This window comes from Mytilus edulis, chromosome 7, assembly GCF_963676685.1.
Source record: "Mytilus edulis chromosome 7, xbMytEdul2.2, whole genome shotgun sequence".
NCBI classification, from domain to species: Eukaryota; Metazoa; Mollusca; class Bivalvia; order Mytilida; family Mytilidae; genus Mytilus; species Mytilus edulis.
The window spans coordinates 71727204-71746408 of record NC_092350.1 but is presented as its reverse complement, the minus strand read 5'-3'; the positions used below and the strand labels follow the sequence as shown (position 1 = coordinate 71746408).

At 32.4% G+C, this 19205-nt stretch overlaps 2 protein-coding genes across 2 annotated transcripts in view; one reads left to right on the top strand and one right to left on the bottom strand.

Moving 5' to 3' along the window:
* Positions 1-4692, top strand: part of LOC139482135 (DNA-directed RNA polymerase II subunit RPB4-like) — a gene marked incomplete in the record, with an annotated part of 6586 nt that extends 1894 nt beyond the window's left edge. Inside the window, 3 exon segments of the mRNA XM_071265822.1 lie at positions 454-576; positions 2072-2167; positions 3849-4692. Coding sequence (XP_071121923.1) covers positions 454-576; positions 2072-2167; positions 3849-3927 — 298 coding nt within the window.
* A 2785-nt stretch (positions 4693-7477) lies between these two features.
* On the bottom strand, positions 7478-9187 carry LOC139483395 (uncharacterized). The gene has a single exon (XM_071267414.1). The coding sequence runs from the start codon at positions 9185-9187 to the stop codon at positions 7478-7480; it is 1710 nt and encodes a 569-aa protein (XP_071123515.1).
* Between the last annotated feature and the right edge of the window lie 10018 nt (positions 9188-19205).

Here is a 19205-nt window from a genome sequence, read left to right as displayed (position 1 = left end):
ACAACTTTTTAGAATTATTTGGAGAAAATTGTTGATCAAATTCATGTGAGGAAAAGAAATTATTGATGATAGAAGATGTTAATGTTTTGATTTCTGACTGATATAATTTCTATTAATGGTATACATTTTTTTACAACCTGAACAGTAATACAATTTTTAAAAGATCTTTAATTATCGGTAACTAGTATATTTTCCCTTTGATCTTACTGCCTAATATTTTCGAGTATCAACGTACTGGCTGTATCACTGAAAATATTAGGCAATACATTGTGTGACGTCATAATTACCGATAAACAGAATAATAGGTAGTGTCGTTTTTGATACTGACTATATCATGTGGAATATCTTAACTCGCCCTAACAGGCTCGTCTAGATATTCCACATGATATAGTCAGTATCAAAAACGAAACTACCTATTATTCTGTATTTATCTAAATATGCTCTATAACACAGGAAACAACAGAATGAAAGTGCAGAAGAAGAACAAGAATTATCAGAAGTGTTTATGAAGACATTAAATTACACTAGTCGATTCTCAAAGTTTAAAAACAGAGAGACTATCACTGCAGTAAGAAGGTAGGTGGACTACGGGTTTATGGAATCCAAAAAAAAGGAAATAATAAAACGTTGGAATTTAACAGTTAATACTTTGATCATAACATTTCATTTGAGAGATTAAAGTAGGGACCAAAAACATTATGTTTTAGAGATTTAAACTCTGACATGGCTGACAGAAAAACATAACGTTTGAAAATTAAACTGAAAACATAACAATACTACATTTACTACAACATCTTTAATTTCCCAAACAAACCATAGCATGTAAGTGAATGTCGAATTACATTTTGGTTAGATAAGGCCAAAAAAAAATATATGTCTGTTTCCTGCTGCCAAGTCAAATAAATCAGGGTCGGTAGGTCTGGATTTTAAAAAAAAAAAATTTTTTAAAAATTTTATTTGCACTCCTTGTCAGATTTGCTGTCTGTTCAATGTCATGTTTGGTTAGAGTTCTGTACCCCAAAATGAGTTAATCTCTTTAAAGAAGCTATAATTGACTTCTCGATTTTTTTTCGGGAATTTAAAGAAAAAAATTCTAGGGTCGGGGTTTTGAGTCAGGGTCGGTCGGGAACAGGAAACAGACATATATTTTTTTTTGGCCTAATGGATGAAATATTTTATGTTCAGGGTCAATGATCCTTGGTTTATTAATAAAGCAGCTGGATTGTTTCTGTGAAAAAAATCTTCAGTATCTGCATAAAAATTTCTTTTCAAATTTTGTTATGATCATTTCTAAACTATTGTCACTTTTGAAAACCTAGACTTTTGCTGTTCAGCGTTTATGATCCTTCATTTGCTTTAATACTGACATTTACATGTATTCATGTAAGGAAACCTAGTTTTCTGTCATTTTCATGAGATTCTTGTCACCTTTCTAAATAAGTTGTAAATGTAGACCACAGACCACAATTAAATTCTCTATCAGTTCTTTATAACGTTTTGTTTCATTAAAAAAAATGCACCAAATCTTTTTGTCAATTTTTGTGTGTGTGTAAAGTACAGTTCTAGTCCAAAAATATATCCAACATTCAGAAAGATTGCTCCTCTGTATTTTACAAATTTAGCCAATACACATCCATACCCCTATGGACAAGTCAAGAGATGTTCCGAAAACTGTAAATATCACACCCCAGAAAAACTAAGAAATGTATGAGAAAGGGAAAGAAAAAAAATAAAGAAAAAAATACACTATAATTAAAGGGAACTATATTCGTGGACAACGAAAAGAGGGATCATTAATTGTGGTCTTGGGCTGGAAAAACCCTCCTCCCCCCCCCCCCCCCCCCCCCAAAAAAAAGAAAATATAATTAATTAGTATTTAGTATACAATACATATTCTGCTTCTAATGGTTTCTTTGCTTGACTGGACATCAACAAGAAGAAATATTGATCATGATTTTCTCAAATAAATTGAATCCAAATAGATGCTTACATTATTTAAAGGTCAAACAGTATCTTTCATTATTTGTGTAAAACATATGTTGTTTCTGCATATCTGTATGTTTTGTTTCAGTTTGTTGATGCAGAAGAAGTTACACAAGTTTGAGTTGGCAGCTCTGGCAAACTTGTGTCCTGATAATGCTGAAGAAGCCAAGTCTCTCATACCAAGGTATGTATAACATGCTTCTTTTATATATTATTCATAACCAAACTTTTATCATTTGGGTTTAGTTAGCATTGATGCAATCAAAACCTGTATGTGCCAAAGGGCCAAGTGAGTTTTTTTCATCACTTGGTGTCCCTTGTCCACCGTCGTCGTTAACTTTTACAAAAATCTTCTTCTCTGAAACTACTGGGCCAAATTTAACCAAACTTGGCCACAATCATCATTGGGGTATCTAGATTAAAAAATGTGTCAAGTGACCTGAAAAACCAAGCAAGATGGCTGCCATGGCTAAAAATAGAACATAGGGGTAAAATGTAGATTTTGGCTAATATTTCTGAAAACAAAGCATTTAGAGTAAAATTGTTTATCATGTCAAGATCTTCCTGCCCTAAAATTTTCAGATGAATCGGACAACCTGTTGTTGGGTTTCAGCCCCTGAATTGGTAATTTTAAGGAAATTTTGCCGTTTTTGGTTATTATCTTGAATATTATTATAGATAGAGATAAACTGTAAACAGCAATGATGTTCAGCAGAGTAAGATCTACAAAAAAGTCAACATGACCAAAATGGTCTTTTACAAAATAGTCTTTTACAAAAATCTTCTCCTCGGAAACTACTAAGATAATTTTAACCAAACTTGTCCACAATCATCATTAGGGTATCTTGTTTGAAAAATGTGTCCGATGACCCGCTTTCAAACCAAGATGGCTGACATGGCTAAAAATAGTACACAGGGTAAAATGCAGTTTTTGGCTCATATCTCAGAAACCAAAGCATTTACAGCAAGTCTGACAGTTAAAATTTGTTCGTTAGGTCAAGGTCTATCTTCCCTGAAATTTTCAGACCAACCAGGCAGTGCATTATTGGGTTGCTGCCCCTGAATTGGTTATTTTTAGAAAATTTTGCATTTTGGTTATTATCTTGAATATTATTATAAAATATTTTAACAACTGGGCCAAGTTCATTATAGATAGAGATAATTGTAAGCAGCAAGAATTTTCTGTAAAGTAAGATCACATCTACAAACACATCACCATCACCAAAACACAACTTTGTCATGAATCCATCTGTGTCCTTCGTTTATGATATGTGCATAGAGCAAGGTGAGCACCACTGGCTCTTTAGAGCCTCTAGTTTCACTTCTTTTGATATACAAAAAAAAAAAATTATGCATCTTGAACCTATGAACCTTTCAAGAATTTTTTTAATGAAATATATACCATGTTTACTCAGATATTCAAGTGACAATATGATGTATATAATCATTCTTTTCAAAAAATTATATAAATTGTGCATGATGTTTGAATCTAGTCTGTTCGTATAAAAGTACTGTTGAAAGTAATATTTAGAATTGGAGTTACCTCCCTGTATTCCATTGCTAAATATAATGCAATTAGTTTGGAAGAAATGAGTCTTTATTAGAGGCTTTTCAAACATTTAACATTGGTACCTTTTTTCTTTCAAAAACTATGAATATAACAAGCTTTTTATAACATTTTGAAAAATAGTTTTTTAAACTATATTTATTAGAATTATGATAAGAACAGGAGATTTTTTGGTAAATGACATTACAAGTATAAAACCAGAGGATTCCAAAACATCTGACAAAAATGTCAAAACAAGAGTAGCAATCATATTTGTATGAACATACAGTACTATATAAGCTTTCTATTTCTATTTCAGTTTGGAGGGTAGATTTGAAGATGAAGAACTACAACACATACTAGAAGATATTCAGACTAAAAGGAGCTTTCAGTATTAATGTATATACGTTTTTGACTATGTGTTCATTGAAAAGAAAGATCAGAGATGATTTCTTTTAATGTATATAGATCGTTATTTTGTAATTTTAAATATTTTCCTTTGCATTATGAGAAAAAAAAATAGAGAAAAGAGGCTATAAATTTTAATAATACAGAATTGAAAACCTCAGATAACAAACAGTCAACAGTATTTTTAATATGGATTTATCTTATGTTTATAATAAATTTATTTGGAAATTTCATGGTACTGCATACTTATGAAAAGATAAAATGATCTTTTACTCTCTTTAAAGGGGCCTTGCAAAAGTTGATACTAAAGGCTTGCTTTATAAAGGGTAATTTATATCTTGTTGAAATGGTCACCCAAAAGACAATGATTATGTGTAATATTGTGACCAGTGCAGAATTTATGAGGTTTTCAATTTTCATGATTTCCAATCACTGATTCAGAGGATTATTACATATGAAAAAGACTTTGTATAGTCTCTTATTATTTCTGATTAGTTAAACATTGTTTCATATTTTGTAGTCATTTGTCATGTCACTTCAAATTGTACATATCTTTTTAAATACTATGGTCATTGATTATTAATCACAACTAATTCAGGTCAGACTAGTTCTTTCCGTTACACTAATCATTGGTATTTACTATTAAAAAGGACATTTACAACAAAAGTGACAGATATATGTAGGTCATAATGATAATGTTAATAGTATAAATCTTTTGTTGTAACATATATATGTAAATAAAATTATAAGAATCATATATGACTTGATATTTATTATTTTGCATGCTGTTTGTTATCACAATTGTTTGCTTGAACTGGAATGACAGTGAAACTGATAAAAACATGCTGTAAAAAGGCATTTTCTATAATCATTATAGAATTTATGAAATAAGAAGATGAGGTTTGATTGCCAATGTTTCAACTCTCCAAAGAGACCAATTGACCAGGAAGTAATCATTTAAGGTCATAGTACGGCCTTCAACAATGAACTAAACCATTACTACATACCAATGCCTATGTAAAATACCTGGAAAGAATAAATGTTAATCAACTAAAACTTAAAAACCTACAACCTGGTTTATGTACAAAACAGAAAAACAAATGTGAAAAACAGGAACAAATGACTTACCATTAATTACAGACTCCTGACTTGAACAGGCACACAAAGAAGGCAGAGGTAATCATGTTTGTGGTCCCCTAAACTACACCCCACATGGACAGTGGGGTTAAAGCACAACATAAGAATACTTGTTACAAAGCTACAATGGTTTATATGTCTGATTTATCACAAAGTTCTCGCAGAATGCATTTTTTTTGTTCAAATAATTCTGAACAGGAATGTTCTCGTTTTTGTGTCACTCTTGAAACATTAAATCAATGTTGATTTGAAAGTTTTTTTCTTTTTTAAACAAACTTTTGAAGTAGAACAGGAATTCTGGACCTGTTTGGAACAAATTTTTGTTGGTGGGATTTTTGTTGTTTAATTGATAGTATAAAAGAGGGACGAAAGATTCAGAGGAAGAGTCAAACTCACAGACAACGCCATGGATAAAAACGAAAAAAGACAAACAGACAAATAATAGTACAGAAGACGCATCATAGAAAACTAAAGACTAAAGCAACACGAACCACACCACAAACTGGAGGTGATCTCAGGTGCTCCGGATGGATAAGCAGATCCTGTTCAACATGTGGCACCCATCGTGTTACTCATGTTATTACAAATCTGGGAAATAGTCTAATACGGCAGGTCACCTAGTATCTGTGTAGTGTATTCTGGAGTTGTTTTTCGTTTATTTTTATTGCTTGCGGTCGACTATAAAGATAAAATTATTATTTTCTGCCTATTTAGTAAATGTGAAGCCAAAGGCTGCAAAAGTTGTGAAATTTGATACCAGATTCTCAATTCACTAGCAATTTAACTAAACAGTCTTATTTTACTAGAAGTAACGATGATCTGAATTGTAAATCTATAAATGTCTACAGATTAGTGCCGATTGGTATACGTCGGTGAAACAAAAGGAATACTAAACAGACAAATATGCGGCTATAGATCAGACATTAACCTCAATGCAAACGACATTAGTCACCAGTATTTTACACAAGTATTCCCCATTCCAAACTAAAAGACAAATTGAAAGAGTTGGTATTGCTTTGTTTCATAAAAAAGAATGGCCAACGTAGATACAAGTATTTTTTTTGAGGGTCACACTGATTCAAACAAAAAATTCCCTGAAACAGACATTATCAAGATGCTTGATTTTCTGATTGACAACATATTTGTTACGTTTGGTGGACGTGTTTTTCAGCAGACTGTCGGCATTTCCAATGGGAACCAATTGTGCCCCTCTTCTTGCCGACTTGTTTCTTTATTATTATGAGGCTGACTTCATACAGGAAATTCTTAGGATAAATAATAAGAAGCTAGCAATATCCCTTAACTTTAATTTCCGCTATATAGATGATGTTCTTTTACTAAAAATAATAATCAAATTTGGTGACAATGTTGAACGCATCTATCCCATCTAACTAGAGATAAAGGATACAACAGATATAATTAAATATGCCTCATATCTTGACTAACATCTTGAAATTGACAGTGAAGGTCGGTTGAAAACAAAACTGTACGACAAACGAGATGATTTCAGCCTCCACATTTTGAACTTTCCATTTCTATGCAGCAACATACCAGCAGCGGCTGTATACGGAGTATAAATTTCCCAATTGATACGATATTCCCGCGCTTGTATTCCATATCATGACTTCTTTGGAAAGCCACCTAGAGATGATCACATAACTAAAGGCAGATACAAACACAATACTATATTAGCTCTGGTCAAGTTTTTATTTCTTTTACGACATGTTTTGATAGAGAATTGCTGCTTACAACATGCATAAGGAAACTATTAAACCAAGAGTTCCATATGGTGAAGTTGAAATGATCCTTCATACATTTTACAGACGCCATCACGAGTTGCTTGACCGTTATGGAATAACCGTTTCACTGATGAAATCGGATATGTTTTTACTTCGTAAAAACAATCCCGTTCCCTTTTCATGAATGTGACCTACTGAATTAGACTTTTAGTAATTAGACGAATTAGTAATAACCAGAGCAACACAAGGGGTGCCACATGTGGAGCAGGATCTGCTTACCCTTCCGGAACACCTGATGTCACCCCCAGTTTTAGGTGGGGTTCATGTTGATCAGTCTTTAGTTTTCTATGTTGTTTCTTGTGTACTATTGTTTGTCTGTTTATCTTTTTCGTTTTTGGCTATTCCGTTGTCAGTATATTTTCGATTTATGAGTTTGACTGTTCTTTTGGTATTTTTTGCCCCTCTTTTGTAGTGAAACCAAACTTTATTTCAAGGAATATATAGAATTATCGAAATAATTTCATAATTTCCGTACATCCAAAGCGCCCAAACACAAAAAAGCCAACCGCAAACCAGGCCGGGATGATAAATATTTAACACGCCAAAAGGACCAATCCATCTTTTGTGAATTTTACCTGAGGGCTTTATAAAGGTGATAACGTTTTTAAAAATATGAAATGTTATAAACATTTGCAATGGACGAATTATTTGTGACTAAAAGTTGTTTCTTTATCCTGTTAAAGAAAATTGAACTAGGTGAACTGAGACCACTTTTCCTGGTTAGAATTTCTTTGTACTGTTTTCTATCAGGCGATATGACAATGCAATTACACGAGTCCTGTCCAACAACGAAAACATTTCCTTTGTCGTCAACAGTGATTCCACGTGGTGTGTGCAGCAAATTTCCTCTATTAAACTCCCAAACGGCAGTTCCATCATATAAACAGCAAGATATTTTATTTGAATCCGGATTTGTAAAAAAAATCATGCCTGCACGTGATGAGACGTAAGAATTTCGAGGTAGTGTAGTATTTGGTATTGTTGTAATGCTGTAGTCTGAACATGATACCACATGTAAATCTTTGTCTTCTACACAGCATATGAATGATTTACCGTCGTATGTTATACCATATGGAAAACCAGGTAAGTTAATGAACTTTGTTACTTTTCTTTTGGTTAGATCAACAATACTGATGCCAGTGAGTTGGGTTAATTTATATGACTTGCCAGTTGTCACTGCCACTGTATTCTCATCCATACATTCTACATCAAAAGCATTGTATGGATCGGAAAGCTGGATGGTATATTCAGTTTTGCCTTGAGTGTTGACTGCTATAAGCTTTTTGTAGGAATTAAAGTAATTCGTGAAAAGAAACACACCCTTTCGAGTTATAGAGCATCCTCGAAGCCATTCACATGACGTGTCTAACGTCTGTTTGAAATCAACTGAAAGGTTCTTAATTGATTGCATTCTGTAAGGTACTGATATCTGAGCTTGTCTTGTCTTTTTATTAAACATATTGGTTTCAGCAGATGGACTTTTCGTAACCGAAATTGAACCGAATGTCTTAACAGATGAAAGAATGTCCTGCATCTTATCATCCAATTCAAATTTCATGCCAACATTGTCTAAACTTTCATTTGCAATCATTGACCTGAGACGCGTTTCGGTATCGGTGACCTTCGACTGAATTTCCCTCATACCGAGGAAGGTTTGGAGATCGGAGGCAAACCTCTTCATGTACTGTAAAGTCCTGTCGCAATGTTCCATCTCTTTTTCTTGGTCTTTTAAAGAAGCGATTATTAACTGAATCTCATCATTAATATTATGATGTACTTTTTTCAGTTCTTTTATGAAATCCTCTCCCAATTTGTCGAGATGTTGATTGATCTGCGCTTTGATTTTTTTGATTTCCATTGAAATCTTTCTCTTCTGGGTTTGAAAAGATTTGAAGTTGTTCTCTCTACCTTCACGAATGTGTCTTATGTTTTCAAGTGCATCTTTTAAACTTTGTTCTAAATCTCGAAAAAGCTCAGATGTTTTAACATTGCTTACAACTTTTTCGAGGGGGATAACCTGATCGCATTTTCCGTGTTTCGTAATGCATTTGTAACAGATAAGACATTCGTGTTTTATACAATAATGTTGGTAGGTTTCATTGTGATCGATACACAACTGTTGTAAATCAGATACGATAGTAGGTACGAATTGTGATAAAGGTGCGATGGTGTGAACACCTCGTTCCTTTGATAGACTGTGGCGTTCTTTACAGCTAGAACAAAGTGACTCCTTACATTCCATACACCAGTATTCGGACGATGGCGTTTTATGTTGTTGGTCACACATAACACATTTAGATGTATTTGTAGCCATCTTGCTGTTTAAAGTAAATCAAATATGTCATCGTAAAGTTTGATTAGAAATTTGACAGAAGCAAGCATCTGAAAAATTAAAGAAATGCGGAATATAATCTGATTTTTACGTTCAAGGCTTAAATATTGAAGGATATTTAATTTATTTGTTTTATATTTTACACTTCTGAATTTAGTTAAATGAATTGATGGGGTTGTTGTTGGTTCATTTCTGTCCTTTTTGGTTAGAAATTTGAACGTAAGCTATCTCGATTGAAGTATTTCATATTTTCACATCCGAGCCTTTTATAGCCGACTATACGGTAGGGTTGCCTTTGATTGCCATATCCACTTTATCTTAACTTTGGTATAGAGTTGTCTCATTGTCAATCATACCGCATGCCTAATTTACATAAAAAGTACCTATCGGTCTTACTGTCTACCTTTTCTCTTTGGTTTTGCGAGAATTCAATTGAAATCATTAACTAGTAAACTGAAATAATAATAAAAAAAACATATCATTGTCACGAACTACTTGTATATAACAGTATCAATACAATTTCGATAAAAATGACCTTGAGCGTATAAATATTGGTTATCAATGGTAATTTCGATTATTAAGATCGAACCAAAATGTCATCTTCTATCGCTTACGGTAATATTGATGAGATCACACTTTAATACAACATCTTTTGTTAGATGCACCAGGATATGAATATAGAAACAATTGAAGGTGTTGTTACTGACAAAGTAAGTCATTTGTTAAGTAGAAATAACAATGCCATATTTTTTTTAAAATAAAAACAATAGTACAAGAGATTTGCAGTATATGCATATCAATGAAATTGCATCATCGGACATTAAATATCAAACAGTTTGACATCAAGGTCTGTAATCAGTCAAGTTTGTGTATCTCCAAATCGCTCGGAGTGTTTAAAATAGTAAATTAATATAATAGAAACTGTTAAATGAACAAGAGGAAAAGACATTAATTTGACTATTGCCAAGTGCTGACGAAATTCCAGACTGACGCTTATTATGAATGGAAACCTGCAGGTTAGGGATTATCTTGTCACTACACCCCCTTTGAATCTTGTTGAGTGTAATTATATATATAAAAAAAAAAATAGACAAAAAGATAGATGAACGTATCTTAAAAATCAACGAAGGAAAGAAAATAGCTTTATTATATATGGCGCGGATATAAAATGAACGTAAGAGATAGACAACAGAAAATATAGACCATTTCGCATAAGATATGACTTGAAAATAGGTCAAGTATTCAGATCTTCGATAAGCAAATGAACTCTACTTTAATAAGTTTAAATAGATCAAATAAGATAAACTGCCATGTAGGTGTCTGGTTTTAATGACATACAATTTTCGTATCATGTTACTTTTTCAAATGGTCATTATACCCTATGTTTATTGACCATTTCATTACACAAATTTCATCAGAAAGGGCTAAATTCATTTTCGCACTTGGCCGATACAGCTGCTGGTAGATTTCTATACAAAGTACAAATTTGTCGGCATTCACCTCTAAAGCTAACCAAATGTAACTAACTAAGTTACGATACTGTTTGCAGGTAATTTAAGATGGTATACTTTGGTATAAATATTGATTAACTCATGGGGTCTCTGCATCGGAAATCAATAAATTTATTTTAAAAATCAGTTGTTGGCATGATACAGTTATGTTCCTCTGTAATATGTTTTAAAGCATGATACTAAAACCTTTCTTGGAGGGATTGTGCTTGATTTTGACATGGTAAAGACATAACTTTCAATCAGTTTAATTGAGGTCTTGAGCTGGCATGTCAGTAACTGCTTGTAGTTCTTTCTTAATTAATTTGATGTTTTATTGTCTATTTGCTTAGTTTCTTGAAATTGTTACCTTGACTGACATGGAACTCGGACTTTTATAAAATTGGGGATTACTTTTCGTATCGCTGTTTTTTTGTAATTTTACATTGGCTTCAGGTATAAAAGGAGGGTTGATATCTCACCAAATATGATTAAACCCTCCGAATTGTTGTGTCAGTTTCAGGCCAGGAGCCTCTGGCGTTTGTAAATCTTGTAAGTACTTTATTTTTAGTTCATGTATGTGCATTCGAGTTTAGTGAGACGTCCATTTTTCCTGAAACAGTCCACATTTTTGAAGCCCCCGGAGGCGGAAACGCATTGCAGTGTTAAAGACGAATTGGTGGCTTTCGGCTATTTGGTCGGGTTATTGGCTCTTTGACACATTTCCCATTACCATTCTCAATTTCATTCTAGTCACCAAAGGAAATTGACAAACTGTACAGTATTGAATGCTCAAATTTCATATATGGCCGAAGAATTATAAAGAATAAATATATCAACAGAGAACACTGATGTCGTAGTGCGATTCTTTAAGATGATTTCAAATTAAGAAAAACACATTATGTTTGTCTCAAATATTGACAATTGTTTGTCAAGGAGGGCATATTATTCAGTTTGACAGTTTCAGACATACTTATTGTTCAACTATTTGAACTGGACAAAATCACTACTTTACCTTAAAATTCATAACACAAGTTCTTTAACGGGACATTTCTTCTACTCACTTAATATTTTATGCATAAAATATAAAGAATTGTAAAAGAAATGGAGGATGTTTGAAAATAATCTGTGAGTTATATACTAACCGCACTAGTGACTTAATTTGAAGACAACAAAAATTAAAGGACAATAAATGAGTTCTTGGACCATATACATATATTAAATCTTATAAATTGTAATGTTTAAAGCATTTGTGCAACGTATGGAATCATATTAATCTCTAAGGGTTTTGCTCTAGTTGATATTCTACATATACTTGATTATAGAATATGTTTTATACTTTTATATAGTCCATTTCAATTGCATTGATAGGGTTGACGTCATCAAAACAGAGAGAAAAACATAAGACCGCTACTAATAAAACATTATCTTTCCCTTCATACTGTGTTGCCATGTCTTTTGAAGGTAATTCTATGAGAACAACCCAGGACTGCAACATCGCTTTGTGGTTTTTTAATCAAAATTATACATTGTAATAAATTCAAGTGGTTAAAAAATGTTACATTAAACAACATATGTGAAAATTAAAGGAAAACAAATGATAGCATACAAACCTATAATCTTTCCGACTGTTTATCTTTCAATGACAAATATAAGTAGGAATCCAGTTTAGATTGAGATATAATATTGTCACATGACAATTTAATCAGCACATTTTATAACATGACCTACAGAATTAGACTATTTACCGGATTTGTTATAACATAAGCAACACGACGGGTGCCACATGTGGAGCAGGATCTGCTTACCCTCCGGAGTACCTGAGATCACCTCTAGTTTTTGGTGGGGTTCGTGTTACTCAGTTTTTAGTTTTCTATGTTGTGTCATGTGTTCTATTATTTGTCTGTTTGTCTTCTTTTTTTTTTAGCGAGGCGTTGTCAGTTTATTTTCGATTTATGAGCTCTGGTATCTTTCGTCCCTCTTTTATAAATGATAGCAAATAAATATGACATTTTAAAAACGTTTAGATTTTCTTTGATTCTTAGATCCACGAACTGTCTTTTACTGGATAAGTACAGACAAGACCTTGACAACAGAAAAAGACGCAATGACAAACAAAGGCATTGGAGAAACACAAAATTTAAACACATATCAATACACCAACCCTTGATCCTATGTGTGTTTCATCATTGAATTTCCACTGTATATACAACTTTTCAGAAAACCTTGAACATGTCATTCATATTTACACTATCCGTTGAAATTCCTTTTAATGTTTTTACATGTTGAAGTAAAAAAAAAAAAAAAAAAAAAAAAAAAAAAAAAAAAAAAACGCTCCCTTGAATTATATTTAAGTTTATTGGTGAAGTGCTATGCTAAAAAAAATTTGCACTTAGAATTAGATAAAGACATAGAAGAAAAGTACAAACGTAGGTTAACACCGTTCTCATGATTCTGTGATAAACGTTAACAGATATTTAACAAAAATTTTAAATTTTAATTGGAACAACAATTAATTGTATGACACATATAATTTACGCATCTTATAAAGGAGATTCAAAATAATTGAGAGCAATTCATCAACACGTATTTATTTTAACTGTACGAAAGTCAATAAAAGTTCATTAGTAGTAAGCTTGCATCTGATTTGCTTGCTTATTACTTGAAAAGAAAGGAAAACAACTGTCATATTCCTGACTTGGTAGAGGCATTTTCAAATGTAGAAAATGGTGGATTAAACCTTGTTTTATAGCACTAAACCTCTCACTTGTATGACAGTCGCATCAAATTCCCTTATATTTACACCGATGCGTGAACAAAACAGACATACTAGGTAAAATATATAGGCGCGTTGTGTTGCATCATTTATTCTCAGAAAACAGAATTGGATGTCTTAATTGTTTCGACGTTGAATATGATTAAGAGAAACATAAACTTACGACAATAAATGAATCATAATTACACAAAGGAGTAGGTCCGGTAAGGACCGATTTTTGCCTCAAATTTCAGGTTCATCTGACGAAAGATTTTGACCACTTTTTAAACACTTTAGTGTCTATTTCATTTGATTCAATTAGTTTATGTGAACGATTTTAACTGATTTAGTCATTAAAAACGATCCGATTCAAGCTGAAATATAAAAAATCTACAAAATATGCCGAAAAATGTAACTTTTTAGATGGTTTTTGTCAAAAATAGAAGTGGTCGCATCCGTGTTCATCTTCAACCTTCATAATTTTATGTTATGTATTATCATCCAATACAACTTACATTTCAATATTAAGGATGAACACGAATGTGACCACTTTCGTTTTACCGTATAAAACCGTATAAAATTTTAATAAAATGCTAGAATTGTGAAGATTTCAGTAATTTAGCATGACTTAATAGTACTAATACCCGATATATGTGCATTGTATTGTCAAAAACAGCCCATATTTATGTGACAGAAGCATTTTACTTTCCAATAAATAACTAAAATATTACATTTTAACAATTTTTAAAACTGCTATAATTTGGGGCCAAAAAGGGGTCTTACTGGATCTACTCCTTTGCTGAAAACAGGGCTTTTATTGCACCCAGGAAATAAACTTTCACAAGTTGTTGTATCGGCCTTTTGATTTAGATAGTAATCATGGGTACCAGGCTTATAATTAAATACGCCAGACGCGCGTTTCGTCTACATAAGACTCATCAGTGACGCTCAGATAAAAATAGTTATAAAGCCAGACAAGTACAAAGAGGAAGAGCATTATTGAGAAACCAAAATTCCAAAAAGTTATAGATATAGGAAGATGTGGTATGAGTGCCAATAAGAACTCTTCATCCAAATAACAACTTTGCCTGATATAAGAAAATCCTATATATTTTGAAAAATTCATACTTTTGTATTAAGGAAATTTATAAAAATGACCATATAATTGATATTCATATCAACTCCGAGGTGTTGACTACTGGGCTGGTGATACCCTCGCGGATGAAACGTCCACCAGCAGTGGCATTGACCCAGTGGTGTTAATAGTTATAAAAGGTATCAGGCTCATAACTATATTTATATATTTATATATTTTTAATACGTCAGACGCGCGTTTTGTCTACTTAAGACTCATCAGTGACGCTCAGATAAAAATAGTTATAAAGCCAAACAATTACAAGAGCATTGAGGACCCGAAAAAATATGCCAAATACGGCTAAGATTATATCTATGCCTGGAATAAAAAAATCATTACTAATAGAAAGTGTATAAAATAATCTGTAAGTTATATACTAATCGCACTGGGACTTCATTTGCAGACAACAAAAATGAAAGAACAATAACTGAGTTCTCAAACCACATATTTAACGTTTTAATGATTTGTGCAACGTATCAAATCATATTGAACAATCCATTAGGGTTTTGATCTAGTTTAAATTCTACATATACTTGATATGCTTTATACTTTTTGTCAGTTTGAAGTGCATTTTTAGGCTTTACCCACAAAACAAAAGAGAGAGACAGTTGCATTATAACGTTAGCACGGTATTTATAAAACATTAACTTTCCCTTGACACTACTAAATACGGCGAAGGTAAAATCCTTGGTATTTAAAATAATTCATACAGTAAACAGCAAATTTATAAAAATGACTATACAATAGATATATATGTTAACACCGAATCGGTGACTAACTACAGCATAAAAACGAATACGTAAAACAACTTTAATCAGCACATTACAGTCGAACAACGTATTATAAGTTAGCCAAAAAGATCGACGCACAAAGTGACGTCATATTTAAATTTTGAAACATTTTAAAAAGGAGGATAGAGTTCAAGATTAAGTTTGTAGTACTGATATAACATGTGTTAATAACAATGAAAATTAGCATACTTTTTAAAATACAATTTTCTGAAAACACATATGCTGGTACAGATTTTCCACAATACGAACTAATTTTTTGTTTGTATTTTGATTGAATTTTGTTATGCTGATCACAGAAGTGTACTCCGAAAAGCATTGCATTTTTTTTATTGGCTTTTCTATTTCTCTTAATGTTGTTGGCTGCCGTAGACGTTTTTTATTGTTACCTTTTTAATCGTTTTAAAATAGTTTAGAAACTATTTCATTATTTATTTGATGTTTAGTCTTCTGATTACGAGAATGCTAGTGTAGAAGCGTTATTAATACTATTGATTCCGGATTAAACAAGGGTCGGTGTTATTTACACCGGGGTAATTAACCAATCAGATTGAAGTATTTTTGCTGTATTAGAAATAATTATTCAAATAGTGAAAGGATATCAACTGCATTGTATTTTAAAATTCATTTAACCATACATTACCTGTGTCAGCAGATGTATTCACGGTCATCCCAAGATATCGGATGAAAAAATAGGTCAGTATCTGTATTGTCTGTTACAGTGTTTCTATATCATTTTCTTTACAAAGGAGACATTGATACGATGTAAATTTATAAAAGATTCACACGGAAATTACAAATTACTTCCGAGAAATGTGCATGAAACAGGAAATTCGATTAAAAAAAATCGCCAAGATGACCGTAAATCACAATCGAGATGACCGTAACAGAATCAGCAATTCATAACAAGGGTGACCGTAATTGGTTAAAAGATGACCGTAATTTGTAAAGGATGACCGTAATTTCTAAATAATGACCGTAATTTTAAAGGATGGTCGTCAATTCTTAGAAATATCCGTATTTGTATAGCTACTTTTTTTGTATCAAATGATTAATGGTGTTGATATAAAACGTATTTATATGAGAATATTATCCTATTTTTTCTAGAATTCCTTGTAATGGCATATAATAAATGCACTTTTTTAAAAATGCCAATGGATGTACACCCATTGACATTATATCGTCTTTGATTTGTCTTCTATTTTGTCTTGCAAGTAAAATAACAGAACCTGTTTTTAAAATACTACGATCAAACTAGTGAAGGCGAGCTCCAGCAAAATAGATCCTTAAAATAGTCTTGTGCGTATAGCGTATCACAAGTGGCAGGGGCAGATTAAGCCATTTTCAAAAAAGGGGGGTCCCAACCCAGGGTAAAGGGGGTTCAAACTATGTGTCCCCATTCAAATGCACTGATCGGTATATAAAAAGGGGGTTCCAACCCTTGGATCCACCACTGAGGGGAACCTTGTCAATTTGTATATACAGCAATGTTATTCATATATAAAGACAAACTAAGATTTTAATCTGCTTCCTCTGGAACCATACACACAGGCTCGATTACCGGATATTCATATGTTTGATTAGTGTTTTTTATGCTCCATTCATGGGCATTATGTTTTCTGGTCTGTGCGTCCGTTCGTTTGTTCGTCTGTCCGTCTGCTCGTCCATCTGTCCCACCTCAGGTTAAAGTTTTTGGTCGAGAAAGTTTTTGATGACATTGAAGTCCAATCAACTTGAAACTTAGTACACATGTTTTCTACGATATGATCTTTCTAATCATAATGCCAAATTACAGTTTTTTCCCCATTTTAACGGTCCACTGATCACAGAAAATTATAGTGTAGATGAGGCATGTACTAGAGACACCTCAGAGGGACACATTCTTGTTTCTTCAACTTTTCGTCGTATCTCTGTCAATTTGTATTAAAATTTTAAAGTCGTTATCAATAAATATTTCATTGTTTACGAGAAATTTGCAATTTACTATCATTGTCATGAACTCAATATACGGCAAATAGTTAAAAATAAGTTGATGAAACATGTTTATATCCGCTAACTAAGCCCCTATTGAGATAAACACAACAAAAAGCTATGAAAAAAATACGAATATTCTTAGAATTGAGGGTCATCATTTAAAAGTTACGATCATCCTTTATAAATTACAGTCATTCTTTACAAATTACGGTCATCTTTTACAAGTTACGGTCATTTGTTTACCAATCACGGTCATCCTTGTTTTATATTACGGTCATCTTGAAAATATTTTGATAATGATTTACGGACATCTTAGCGATTTTTTCAAATTGAATTTCGCGTTTCCTGAACATTTTTCGGTAGTAATTTGTGATTTCTGTGTGAATCTTTTATAAATTTACATCGTATCAATGTATACTTTGTAAAGAAAATGATATAGAAAAACTTTAACACACAATACAGATACTGACCTTATTTTTCATCCGACATCTTGGGATGACCGTGAATGCCGTTACGGTCATCAGCTTTACCCCAGTGATATATACTTCCCTGTCGACGAACTCCATTTTGCTTTTGGTTTCCGGTATTCCTCCGAAAAGTTGGCCAGTTCAAGGTAAGCAAAATATACATGTGATATCTTAGACAGATCAATTGCTTTATTTTTAAAATCCGAAAAGCAAACATTTTTTTTTATTTCAATGTTGTATATTTTATTTGAAACCATTGATTTAAATGTCATACATATTATGAAGTAACAGAGGACTAGTCGGCAAAATTAACAAAACAGATGACGTGTGCCACTTGTTTACTTAGAAACGAACGTTGACAGATGAATGTTGTTTATTTGTGTAACTAAAGCGATAAATTTTGTGGAAAATGTTTGTGATGAACAAATTTTATCACGTAAATTATGTAACTCACGTTCTTCTTCACCCTGCTCCTAAAAGTCCGGAACCAAATAGTACATTAAAAAAGCTGCGGTGTTAAATGTGTTTTACTCATTTATTTACATCCAATTGTGTTGAAAAATTAAGAATTTGGGGATTAAACAGTTTTACGTTTGCGCGCAGTAATTGATTACAGTTTTGTGCATTTATTTGACAGGTAAACTCAGATAAAAATAAATGTAATTTAACTAAAAAAAATTATGTAAGAATATAAACATGACTATAATGTTCATAATACATCTTAACTATAAATTATTATTTATAATTTTTTCATATTGAATTCTAAAACAGAATGTAAAGTGATCATGATAATCCCGTTATACATGTTACTTCACTGTGAATGTATCAGAGTGAATAGTGTTTCACCGAATAGAGATTGCTTTTAAATAAGTAAATAATTTAAATGAAAAACTTGTCAAGTTGCGTCAAAGTACAAGCATGGAGTCCTTATTTTCCATCAGCAGAATCCGTGCGTACTGTATACAAACGGCCGCCCGGGATCATTTCATGCTCACTATAATGAAAGTTTTATTATGAGCATCCATGCAGTTTTGTGTTTATTGACATTATTCTTGTGCATGATAAAACGGGCCTATCCTGCCGGATCACGCCTACCAGATCACCCTAGTTTGAGTTTCTTTGTTATGCATGCTTTGCTTTGTTCTGTAACATTTTGGCGGAAATGTCAAATCCACTATAAAACTTATAATTATATATACAATTATACGAAAAAGACTATCTATCAAAATTCACGTAGAAAAAATCCAGTGTACCATATATGCTGGGATTCGAACTCAAGACCTTTAGCATATCAAGCCACGACACAACCACTACAGCAGGACGACTGAATACGAACTATTAGTAATTTAACATACTTAAAGGAAGCAAGATGTTTTTTATAAGTGGGGCGAATT

Bases quoted from the DNA above. Each gene is read 5' to 3' on its own strand.
- LOC139483395 (XM_071267414.1), bottom strand. From the start codon at position 9,187: ATGGCTACAAATACATCTAAATGTGTTATGTGTGACCAACAACATAAA.